This window comes from Strongylocentrotus purpuratus, unplaced genomic scaffold (genome assembly GCF_000002235.5).
Source record: "Strongylocentrotus purpuratus isolate Spur 01 unplaced genomic scaffold, Spur_5.0 spur5_scaffold_5, whole genome shotgun sequence".
Classification (NCBI taxonomy): domain Eukaryota; kingdom Metazoa; phylum Echinodermata; class Echinoidea; order Camarodonta; family Strongylocentrotidae; genus Strongylocentrotus; species Strongylocentrotus purpuratus.
Window position 1 is genome coordinate 27,539,764 of NW_022145611.1, and position 12,828 is coordinate 27,552,591.

A 12,828-nucleotide genomic window follows, 5' to 3' on the forward strand; every position below is an offset into this window, starting at 1 on the left:
CTGCTTTTCCACAAATCAAGCTCTATCAATAACTTGAACACCCAGGAGAGATGTAACTGAAGCACTGTGTCACACTTTCTTTCAAAATTCTGATATAAGTTTGGCTAACATTCGTCTGGTCGACGAGGTACCATGACGAAGCAAGCCGTCTTGCCATGCCACTTAACCGAGGCGTGTCGACAACGGCTCATCTCCTTCCTCATCATCCAGCTCATCCTCGGTCTCCTCTGCGGCACCGCACTCATCGGCGTCGGATTATACATACGAAGCCACATCCGAGCCAAAGTCAACCTCATCGAGAATTACGACTTCGAACAGCTTCCCATCACTCTCATGGTCGTCGGTGGTCTCACCGTTCTCGTTAACCCAATCGTCGGCAAGATCGGCCACGAGGCGTCTTTCTCGTGGAAGAGGGAGAAGCTCCGAAATGGCTTGCTCACTATGGTGGTAATCCTCAGTATCGTCGATATAGGGTTGCTGATAGCAGGCTCGATGACATTCATCCACCGTCAAACTTTGAGGAAGTCGTTTCACAGCGGGCTCGAAAGCGCCATGAAGAAATACAAGGACGACATAGAGATCAAGGTGGAAATTGATTCGCTCCAACTGGAACTCGGATGCTGTGGAAACGAAAACTTTGAAGATTGGTTTAAAATACAGTGGATTAATGATGACTATCTCGACCAGTCGAACAGACCTGCTCGAGATGCCAAAAAGGAGGAAGATGACGAGGGGTGGGTATCTACAAGCGGGGTGGGACCGGGGGGGGGGGGGGGTTAATAAATTGGTTTTAAATAGATTTTTTTTTTTCAGGGGGGTTATTGTCCGCGAGGGGGGGGGGGGGGGATTATAGTCCTCGGGATACGGGGGGAATTGCACAGGGGGTAATTGTCCTAGAAGGCTACACCTGTATCGCTCCTTTACTATGATAATTACGTGGTGGCCGCCATATAGTTCATCTTAAATTTTAATTCTCATGGTGGCACTTTATAAAGGGTTTTCGTAGGATACAACGGCTCCTCATAATCAATAAACAATGATTATATAATAGTCAGTATATTCAAATGGCTTTAAAAATTATAATCAACACCAGAAAGGGATGCCAAAGCCTGGTAAACGGGGAGAAAAATAATCACAAGTAGGCCTAAGTTTCTCATCAACGCGAAAGGTCGACATAGTTCTTGTTTTTACAAAATTCTTATCATGTAGATTGTGGTTGACTAACTTAATGATAAAATATATTCTGACGAGTTTCACGCATAGATCATTCAATTGCTAAAATTATTGTATTGTTTTGTTCTAATTTTTTCTTTGGCGTTATACTTTTAGGTTCATTGTTGCCTGGGTGCGTTTCCTTTCTCCGTTGGCTATTGCCTTCATCTTTTTCTTTAAATATGAGAATGATTTAACCATGTGTTAATTATTTTACCTTAATTAACTTTACATTATGGGCAATTTGGCGTTAAAGCCTATTCATTAACCTAACCATCTTTTACTCCCTACAGAGAGACATTGAACGAATTCCTGAATAACGACACGCCATTTTCCTGCTGTCACCCACGCTCCATTCGACCCTGTATTCATCACAAGGTGCTCGACAACGATGCCCACTTCCGCTACGACTTCGAGCTAAGTTTTACGATTCACAAGACGGGCTGCAAACATCGGCTCATGGAGTACTTCAACAAGAAGCTTAACATCATCGGCGGGTGTGTTATGGGTCTTTGTGGACTACAGGTACTGTTATGAGACAACGAAATATTCTACAATTATTCTAGTTTCCAAAGCTTATGGAATTCAGCAGTAGAAGCATTATTCTCCCTATCCAAAATTCAAATTCAAATTCAAACTTTATTGATTTCAATCCAAACAGATAGGATCCGTGACCCGTTCCATTGGTAGAAACGGGGGACGCAGCTTGGGGCCGGGGAGAAGGGGGGGGGGGCGATGAAAATGTGAAAAACTTATTATTTCTACATGTACACTGTATATCTTTTGCTTGTTACCTTTTCTAAAATAGAATATTGATATTCTTAAGAGTATAATATTTTTCGTTAAAATCATGGGCGAAAGAGAAGGCTTTTTTGTTATTGAACGCCCGGACACCCGCCCCTCCCATCGTATCATTATGTAAAACACAGTCGTGACGTCAGAATAGTTGTCTACTTCTCTGTGGATATTTGTGGTAATGGGCAATCTGACTTGACTATCCTTTTCGCAACACCTACTGAAGGCTGGTTTTCCTTCAAATCGTATTTTAACAATTTTCGATTTCAATTTTCATTTCTAACTGTTCTCGCTCTCTCTCTCCTCCTCCTTCTCCTCCTCCCCTCCCTGCTCTTCATTTTCCCTCCCCTCCTCCTCCCTCCACCCCCTCCTCATTCCATGTCTATTTGTATCTACTTCTCCAACACAGTTGAGCATCCTGTTGACGGCTCAGTACTTGAATTCATCAATCTGCAATGCTCTAGACCGTGGTAACGCGGAGAGAACGTCCAAGGGCTGGATGTTTGAAGAATTCCCTCTCATCACTATTTTCAAAGCATTTATGTCACTGCTCATGTGAGATAGTGATTTGCTCAACACCCTACTGCCAGCCCCCCCCCCCCATCTCTAGATATAACTCTGTACAACCAACTAAACCTGGATAACACTGATTTATGTGTCTTGATTTATATTATTTATGTACCATTATGCATTTATTTCATGTACACTGTTGGTCACAATGGTGGAATATTTATTTTTACCCCAGTTTAGGGAAGGATTTAAAAAAATTATTTATTTCTAATAGATTTAGATAATGGCATACATTCTCAGATTTTTTTGAATATTAATTTGCGAGTGTATGTTTTGCGTGACTGCTTAATCATATGTGTGCTACTATGCTAATCAGCTAAGGGACCTACGTCCTTAAGTCATAATTGACAGTAATGAGGATTAATGCCTCACAAAAGGGCACTAACATATAGCTGATCGACACGATTTTTATCCTGGGGCCTCACATTAACGAGGCCATTGCTTAGCCCCTGAATCATGACTGTACACAGTGTTTGCTAGGGTACGCGGCCCCTTCCACAAATCCCCCAAAACGAAGAAAATGCAATAAATTGTCAAAAATTCATTGCATTTTCCTCCGGCCCCCAACAGGAAAAATTCCTCTGTAGGGCCATGCATTATGGTCCAAGCCATGGCCTCGTTACTATGAGGCCCCAGGATAAAAATCGTGTCCATCAGCTACATTAGTGCCCTTTTGTGAGGCATTAATCCTCATTACTGTCAATTATGATTTAAGGACGTAGGTTCCCTAGCTGATTAGTATAGTAGCACACATATGATTTAGCAGTCACGCAAAACAAACACTCGCAAATTAATATTCAATAAAATCTGAGAATGTATGCCATTATCTAGATCTATTAGAAATAAATAATTTTTTTAAATCCTTCCCGAAACTGGGGTAAAAATAATTATTCCACCATTATGACCAACAGTGTATATGGTAAAACCGGTCACTCAAAGATTTTTTACTTTTTTGAGGCACTTCTTGATCATTTTGAAGCGCAATTTTTTTAGGGCTTCAATTTTACATCATATCACAGACACTGAAAACACGTAGGCAGATCTAACATTGTTAACGATCCCTTTAAAATGAACGACTCGGATTTGTGCACCCCGCGTCATCTGCTGTCGAATGATGATGAACGAGACTATCAAAAGACTGATTGGAAAAAATATTAAGGGAGGGCAAGGACTAGATATAAGAGAGAAGATAGATGAGGGGGGGGGGGGGGAGATCGAAATGAAGATGAGGAAAAAGTAGAAACATAATTAAAAGAATGTTACTATCCTTATTTTGTAGATATTGAGGTAAAGGCAAGGACGAGAAATAAGAGAGTAGTAAAGATAAATAAATTGTCACTATCAGAATGCGATTTTTTTGTGTAATATTTGTTTTGCAGGGCAAGGGACATGGGCATACTATTTAACCATGTATTTAATTTAATCTTCAGGGCCTCGTCTCATTAAAAAAATCGCAACACTCTATAAGATGATGCCCAGGTTTGTCAGACGGGTTGGGGAGGGGGGGGTTGAAATGAAGATGAGGAAATGGAATAAACAGAATAAGAAAGATGGATTTTAATTTCGTTATTTTTCTTCAAAGTTATGAAACTATCAGCTATAATGCTAAAATAGTGTTTCAAACAACAGCAAATATTCTGACCTCGTGAACGTGTCGTATATATAGCCTTAACCTTCAATGGAGAGGGCACAGGCATCATACGGGCGCCGAAGGCCATTGATTATTTGGAAGGTATGGAGGGTGTTGCAGCATATATCTCCACCTCCCCTTTTCACCCATTCCCTATCTATCTTCTTTTTTCCATTGGATTTGGGGCAAATGTGACCCTGGGATACGCCATCAGGCGCGTACACAGGGGGGGGGGGGGGGTTGGGGGGGTTAACCCCCCCCCCCTTTGATATTTTTTTGTGTGTAAACCCCCCCCCCCATAACCCCCCTAAACCCCCCCCCCCCTTTGGACTTTTTTTTTTTATTAAAAAAAAAAAAAAGTGACCTCTTAACCCCCCCCCCCCGCTTATTCAGCGGCTGGCTGAGTCGTTGCGAAATTTTTGGCCCGATTTATAAATTTTAACCCCCCCCCCCTTGAAAAAATCCTGCGTACACGCCTGTACGCCATGCATTGTTTCGTGAAAAACACACACAACAAAAAACAACATTCCGTTATTAAAGTTTTCCGGTTTGTTAACAAAGCAATTCTAGGCTGCACTTATTTTTGTGGTATATATTGAAATGGATTTTGAAATTTAATTTAAGCAAAATGTAGACCTAAGAAGGTTAAGAAAAAAATATCATCTACACAAGTCATGTTACTGCAAACATATAAGAAAAAAGACCTTTGAATGGGTGTTGGGTGTCTGGACGGGTTGTGTGTATCCGGGCAGTTAATACATACTGTATATTGGGCAATATCGTTAAAAAAAAAATTCATGGTGGTTACTGGTTAGTGCTATTTGATGGATATTTTTCGTTAAAATCGAAGATAAAAGAGAAGGCTGTATGTTTGTTAAGTGTCCGGCCACCTAATCCCCATCATACTGCAAACATAATGACATTCAATTTAACTTACGATAGAGGGTATAAATTCCAGACGAGTCGGCAAAATATGTATCGTTTTGTGTTTGTGACAACATTTTCTTAAATGTTAATAAATCATAGAATACATTGAAAAAAAAGTATTTGTGGGTTATCTTTCTTTATATTTTGCATTTTCCAAACTCATTTCACACTCTCTTATCATTTGAGGAACAACGATTAATTTGGTCTGCTAATTGTAAATATTAGCTAATTCTAGGTCTAAAAATTATTGTTGACATGAACATTTTATTTAATAAAAACAGTCTTCATTTCCATTTGAAAAAGAATTATGAATCAGGCTTTGCCAGCTTTTCTATTTGGCAAGCTTGATTCGTCTTATACATTTTATTTTATACAATAAATCACAGCTCCCTTGATATGATTTGATTTTCTTTTACCGTTTTATTATTTCAAAGATTGATACAGTTTGGACGAACATTGTTTTGATGTAATTCGTTCGTTCGTTCGTTTGTTCGTTTGTTCGTTTGTTCGTTCGTTCGTTCGTTCGTTTGTGGTTCGTTCGTTCGTTTGTGGCCGTGTCTGACACGGCCGGTTGTAGCAACTACTCCGAAGATCAAGATTACAGTAATCTTGATCTAAGGAGACACGAACGAACGAATGTAAAGTTCCTACATTAAAACTTATCAAGAAAATTGAACTTATCAAGATAATCCCGATGGAAGCGCACCTAACGCGCACCTGTAACCAAAGTGCGTATACCACTGCATGGATGCGCTTTCTTGTGCCTTTTCACCACTCGCGCCTTGTAACCATCATGATCAAGAACGTTGTTTTAGCAAATTGACCCTCTTATAATATATGATTATTAACGTAAATTAAACAAAAAACACCTCTAAGAATGTATTCTGCGCGTCATTAGCGGTATGGTTTTGGCAGTCGGCTTGACCGAAGGAGGACGGCAGACCATCGCCATACTCCTCGTCATCTTGCACGTCATTAGTGTCTTTGTTGGGGCAGGTCTCGGCACTGTGGGCTTCTTTCTTCGCTACAGTCTCCAGTCCAAGGTCAGTCTCGTCGATGGATACGATGGCAATGTCCTCCCCATCGTCCTCATGGTTGTCGGCAGCCTCACCGCCGTGGTCAACCTCGTCGGCAGCAAGGTTGCGTTTGTCGTCACCAATCCCGTGAACAGAAAACGACTGCGAACTCTCCTGGTGGTTAACCTCGTGCTTCTCCTTGTCGTTCTCTTGGCCTTGCTGACAGCGGGAAGCATGTGCTTTGCTCACCGACATCATCTTTCAAGGTCGTTCCACCACGGTCTCATCAAGGCGATGGGAAAATACCAAGAAGACTACAAACTGAAATACGACATTGACATGCTTCAGATACAGAATGAATGTTGCGGTAATAATGGCTATGAAGACTGGTTGGATGTCCAGTGGATTAACAACAATTTCTTGGATCTCTCCAACAACAAAATCCAGAGGTAAATTTGATGTATGAAGGAGTGACCAAAGTTCGCGGACATTTTAGAACATATTACAAAATGTGATATTCGATCTATGATTTCTCACATTCTACACAACTTTATTTATTTCAATTATTACCGAATGGACGGCAAAGTTTTTTTTACAACGGATTGGTTCAACTAGAAAAATTTACCGTCGAAGGATTTCGGAGATATCGCGATCTAAAAATTCGATGTCTGATCGTGCGTGCGCGCTGCATCTAAAAAAAGTCATAAAAACAATGAGACCTAACTTCACGCACGGTGGTTTACAGTTGATTTATCAAAAAAATGCGATCCATCAAAAATAAGGTAATATCATAATTTGCAAGGCAAGATATCGTACAATCAGTTAGTACCACTCTTTACTTACAATTTTGAGGATTTCTGATCTCAAAATGAAGATTTCCAGACCCTTATCGGTAAAGTTGATAATTTTTCGGAACGGACGCAAATAACTGCAAAATTTGCCGATCTTTTGTCAATATTTTCACAATTTCGCACCCAATTCTAAAGAAAATTTCGTTTCTGGGTAATTCTATGACCCTCTTTCCATTGGTGATATCAGATTTTCGAAATCTTACCGATTTTTTGAGAAAGCGAATTTTGGTCACGCGCGAACTTTGGTCACAACGCCATAATATAATGGGTTCGTATCCTTTCATTTATCCGGACAGTTCATTTCAAACAGTAATTTGAAGACGTTTACATGCACTCAGGGGCGTCGCCAAAGGGGGGGTGTGGGAGGGTGCGACACCCCCCACCTGTCAGGATATTGTCGGTAAAATTGCGCTGCCGTCGGGAAAAAGAGAAAAGGGGGAGGGAAAAAAAGAGAGGGAAAAAAGAGAGGGAAAAAAAGAGAGGGAAAAAAAGAGAGGGAAAGGGAAAGAAAAGAAAAAAAGAAAAGGAAAAGAAAAGAAAGAAAGGAAAGAAAGGAAAAGAAAGGAAAGAAAAAAGCAGAAAGAAAGAGAAAAAAGAAGAAGAGGGAGGAGAGGAAAGAAAGGAAAAGAAAGAAAAGGAAGAAAAGGAAAAAAGAAGAAAAAAGAGTGAGAGGGAAACAAAAGAAACGGGGGATGAAAAAGAGGAGAGAGAGGGGAGGTAAGAGTCTGAGAGAGGAGGAGTGGGAGTAAAAGAGAAAAGGGGGTTGTTAGGTGGAGTCGTCTCGTCGAGGGAGCAAGAAAGACACAGGTAAATATGTTGTTGTGTCGGGTTAGCTGTGTCGGTATTCTTGCTCGATCCTCGTGTACTATATCAATGCAGAAGTTTGAAGTCGGTGAGATGTATATTGTCGGTCGGCCGACAAGTTTTTTTCCCTACGAACTGTGACTTCTTATCCGCTGTGAAGACTTCGAGAGTGACTACAATACTTGTATTTTCTCGAAGTTTCACTTTCCTATAATATCAGCTAAAGAAATCAGAGGCCTAAAATTTTCGGGGAAACTAAATTCAAACAAGGTTTAAGAGTCAACAACGGTACGACGAATCGTCTTCCTTTCTTTATATTGTGATGAAACGCCAAAAATTCCACGCTTCGCGCGGAAGGGGAAAACTTCATTTAGACGAGTCGAAAACGGTACAACGAATCGTCTTCTTTCTCTAATAATTTAAGGAAACGTCAAAGCTTCCGCGCTTCGCGCGAGAGGGGGGAAACTGAATTCAGACAAAATTAATAGGGCTTATTTAGAGTCGAAAACGGTACAACGAATCGTGTTCTTTCTCTAATAATTTGAGGAAACGTCAAAGCTTTCGCGCTTCGCGCAAGCTGGGGAAACTGAATTCAGATGAATAGGGCTTAATAAGAGTCGAAAACGGTACGATGAATCGTCTTCCTTTCTCTATATTGCGATGAAACGCCAAAAATTCCGCGCTTCGCGCGGAAGGGGAAAACTTCATTTAGACGAGTCGAAAACGGTACAACGAATCGTGTTCTTTCTCTAATAATTTGAGGAAACGTCAAAGCTTTCGCGCTTTGCGCGAGATGGGGAAACTGAATTCAGATGAATAGGGCTTAATAAGAGTCGAAAACGGTACGATGAATCGTCTTCCTTTCTCTATATTGTGATGAAACGCCAAAAATTTGGCGCATATGCAAGTACTATAGATAGTCCATAGGCCCCAGGTTTATAGGGTTGAATTTGTAGATATTGGACATTTAATTTTGTCGGTAATTGGTGGCTGGTTTTGTCGGTAATCGTTGGCCTCTACACCCCCCCACTGAAAAAGGTCTAGCGACGCCCCTGCATGCACTATGTCATAACTCTTTTCAGATTTAATATGTCGGACAATATTATAAAGGACAAATACCTACACTTATGATGGTCAGTGTAATTTGATAAAAAGTTTTGTTAAATGCTAAGGCAACAATGACAACTCAATTTGATCGACAGTTACCCGCCCTCCCCTCACATTCTTAACAAGTATGGTTGTGTGGCCATAGTTCGCGCGTGACCTAAGTTCGCCTACTCAACAAATTGGTAAGATTTAGAAAATCTGTTATCACCAATGGAAAGAGGAAAATAAAAATACCCAGAGACGGAATTTTCTCTGAAATAATCACTGCCTACTAAATGTAATACTAATGGACAACTCATTGACTGGTTTGTTCACTTAGTTTTATTTAAAGTATATAAGGGAGAGCAATATATGTAGTAAGTCGACAATATAAAATTTAATGCTACACTTAATAACTATCTAGATCTCAATAACACAAAGCTTAGTAATAGGTCGTATGGCCAATTAATAAGCTTTTTGTTAAGGGTCGAAGATATCATAACATTAAATTCACCACTAATAATTATTGTTTGCAGTAAGATGACAACTGGCAAATATTTGACCGATGATGTCCCCTTCTCGTGCTGTCGACCGACATCGCCACGCCCATGTATCCACCACCAAGTCCAGGACAATGACATCCACTACAACTACGACTACCGCACCGACCTAACCCTTCATACCATAGGATGTAAGAAGAAGCTCATGGAGTACTTCGGCTCGCAATTCACCAAGCTCGGCGCAGCGGCGTTCGGCTTGTTGGGAGTACAGGTAAGTACCGATAATGTACATGCATTTGAAGAAAAACAAATTTTATCAGAGAAGAATTCAGTGCGAGCTGGTTGGCGGTTCTTGGGAAGGAATGGGAAAAGATGTTGCAGTAGGTCGGAAAGGGCAAGGAGGGTTGTGCCCAGATACTTAACGAAACGTAAACATGTCATTGCTGCAAATGAATTTTGTGTAAAATATTTACCAAGTATAGCACTTACTCAATAATATCTACCATCTGATTATTACCAACAAACTTTTTTTTTAAATCATGAAATAGTCCTCGAAAACTTTTTCAATTTACTCTTTGAAAGAACCAATGTGGGTAACCAGCCTGTCCAGACACACCACAGGACTTGTTATAAGTCGATTCATGAGAAGATGGAAATATGACACCCCATCGCAAATTTCCCTCAGAATCCTCCAAATAGGAAGTATAAAACTTCAAGTTGTAGGTACATTAAAACAAGACTAAAGGAAAGATGAATCTCGGAGTGTCGATAGGGGGATGTAAACATTAAAATCGTCATTCGGAAGAAAATGAAAGAGGCATCAGTGTCTTTAAGTAGCAGGGGAGGGGCATAATGCATCTTATTTTTTTAAAAGACATTTCCCTGGATGACAATTATTATATCACATTAAATCATAATATGCGTTTACATGAGAACAAAACCGCTTCAATAGTTTACAATGGTTTAAACACTAAGGATGCACCATGTTGATGATGCTTCTACAAAATTGTGTATTCTGCTGCTGAAAGAATGATGAACAACTGATATTCCCTCTTCTCCTATCCAGGTAATAGCTCTTCTGCTTGCCCGATACCTGCAGACCTCGATAGTTGGTGCCATAGCTGAAGGAGACCCGGAGGCTTCCGCACCCGGTTCCCTCTGTCCTGGAGGAGACGGACCTTCCCCTTCAAAAGGAGACAGGGACGGTGGCACCAAACTTAAAATAGGTGGTGGAATGGTTGGGGATGTGCCCTTTGGAAAAGGCAGAAGTGGCCCTAGTGGGTCCATGGACGATTTCGAGGACCATGATTTGGATGCCGAAGAAGGGTATGATACCTTGCTGGATGATTCGACGTTTGATGAGGATTTTGATGAGCCTGTCAACGCGAATACCTCTATTCCGACGAAAGGCTACAATCCCTACGAGAACGATGATCGGTATGGGAGTGAGCTAGTCTACAAAGACGTGAAACAGTACGAAAGCGAGTCGCCCTACGAGGAGCCGATTCGCCATGAGGAAGAGCCTCTGTATGAGAATATCCCAGCATATCCACCCGCATCAATGGAAGATCTTTATGAAACTATTCCAGCGTATGCACCTCCAGCAATAGAAGACCTTTATGAAAATATTGCAGCATATGCAGCGCCAGTAATGGAAAACCTTTATGAAAATATCCCAGCGTATGCACATGGGATTATGGAGGATCTTTACCAAGAAGCTACCGATGCGCCGTTGCCGCCCATGCTCCCTAGTGGTCCTCCACCGCAGAAGCCCAAAGGAGCTCCTCCACCGCAGAAGCCCAAAGGAGCTCCTCCACCGCAGAAGCCCAAAGGTGCTCCTCCACCGCGCCCAACAACAAGTCCACCGAAAAAACCAGGCGGACCGCCGCCCAGTAAAACGAGTACTCCGAAGAAAAAACCACCTCCAAGGCCAAGTCAACCGCCATCTCGGCCATCTCCTGGTGGGAAAGCGAAGTCCGGCAAAAATGGTCCTCCCAGACCTGACAAACCTCCATCAAAGAAAAGCGGAGGAAGTCAACCCAAGACTAGCACACCTAAAAAGTCAGCGCCGAAACAGAGCCCCAAGGCCGATAAGAAAAATGCAAAATCCTCCCCCAAACGAAGCGGCAGTGCCAGTCCGAGCAAGTCAGGCGGTGTGAAGAAAACAAGTGCTAAGACAAAGTCAGCAAAACCTGCATCGACGACAAAATCTCCAAAGTCCAAGACAAGTTCTAAATCCAAATCTGCGAAGCGAAGTCCAAGTAAGAGTCCAAAGAGGAGCCCGACGAAAAGCCCCAAATCAACTCCAAAAACCAAAAGCGCCCCCAAATGGAAGAAGGGCCCTCCACCGAAGGGTGGGAAGGTCAAATCACGTGGTGGAAAGGGAGGCGCCAAACGAGGAGGTGCCAAAAGAGGAGGTGCCAAAAGAGGAGGTGCCAAGAAGCCCAAGAAACGGTCTAAGAATAGAAACAACAACATTATTGGATTAAGTGAGAGCGAGAGGGAGTCCTCGAATAGCAGCAGTCTAGACAACGAAGAGACCGACTCGTCATCATTGTCATCATCATTGGATAGCAGCTCATTGGATCTGGAGGCTGGGTCAATTTCGGGAGAGTCCGAAGAATGGGATGTATCATCAGATACACCGCTATTAAGATGATGAACTTAACCATTATGGTTATCGTTTACTTTACTCATGTTGCTCATTCCTTGTAAACAAGTCATCCACAAAATCAAAATGGCGACAAGTGAAAGGAAACGTCTCATATACGTTTACCCCATCGCTCTCCGATGTGTAAAGACTAAAGAGAAGGGGAAGAAGGAAGATCAGGGGAGGTGTGGTTCAAGTTTGAATGGGGGTAAGAGATGTCGGATCATTGTGGTCAAGATTTCTGAAGGGGAGGGGGGGGGAAGCAAAATTTGCAGTCAAGACTCCCACTTCCTCATCCCTAAATGAAATGTTTTTAATACTCGAATGCTTGACTACATCAGTGTTCCATCAGAGCTTTGAGTTGGAACGTGGGATGATTATTTCTATCCTTAAAATTTCCTCCTGTTAACTAAATGCTTGCATTATTTATTGCTCATGATAATTACTCTATTATCTTTATATTTTATACATGTTTTATTGTTTTAGTTGGTAAGCGAAGCATAGCCGGCCTCTCTAGCTGCATGCACTCTTTGCATGTCTTGTTCCCTTTCTCTAGTTCTCGAAAATAGATATTCTCTCCAAATGCGGAGGGTAGATCGATAATGGTCGTACCGTGATCTGAATAACTTATGGTCATCAGCTGGCAAGCAAGCGAAATATTTCGAGATAAGTATCGAGTGTTACAGATACGCACGGACTCTCACAAGGGTCCTCAGCTCGGTGATTATGCGCCATCACCGGCAGCCAGATTGAAGTGTTTTGAAGCGGAGTGCGTGGGATCTCGATC

The 12,828-nt window shown here is 41.7% G+C and overlaps 2 protein-coding genes across 2 annotated transcripts; both read left to right on the forward strand.

The window, feature by feature from the left end:
• On the forward strand, positions 1-1,873 carry LOC762365 (peripherin-2-like). Its single transcript, XM_030999790.1, has 2 exons — positions 1-734; positions 1,506-1,873. Exons 1-2 carry the CDS (start codon positions 133-135, stop codon positions 1,747-1,749), a joined length of 846 nt encoding a protein of 281 aa, XP_030855650.1. The 5' UTR covers positions 1-132; the 3' UTR covers positions 1,750-1,873.
• Positions 1,874-5,938: 4,065 nt separating this feature from the next.
• On the forward strand, positions 5,939-12,332 carry LOC105444682 (formin-like protein 14). The gene is made up of 3 exons (XM_011679238.2): positions 5,939-6,599; positions 9,428-9,662; positions 10,458-12,332. The coding sequence occupies exons 1-3, from the start codon at positions 6,037-6,039 to the stop codon at positions 12,048-12,050; spliced, it is 2,391 nt and encodes a 796-aa protein (XP_011677540.2). The 5' UTR covers positions 5,939-6,036; the 3' UTR covers positions 12,051-12,332.
• The last annotated feature ends 496 nt before the right edge of the window (positions 12,333-12,828 follow it).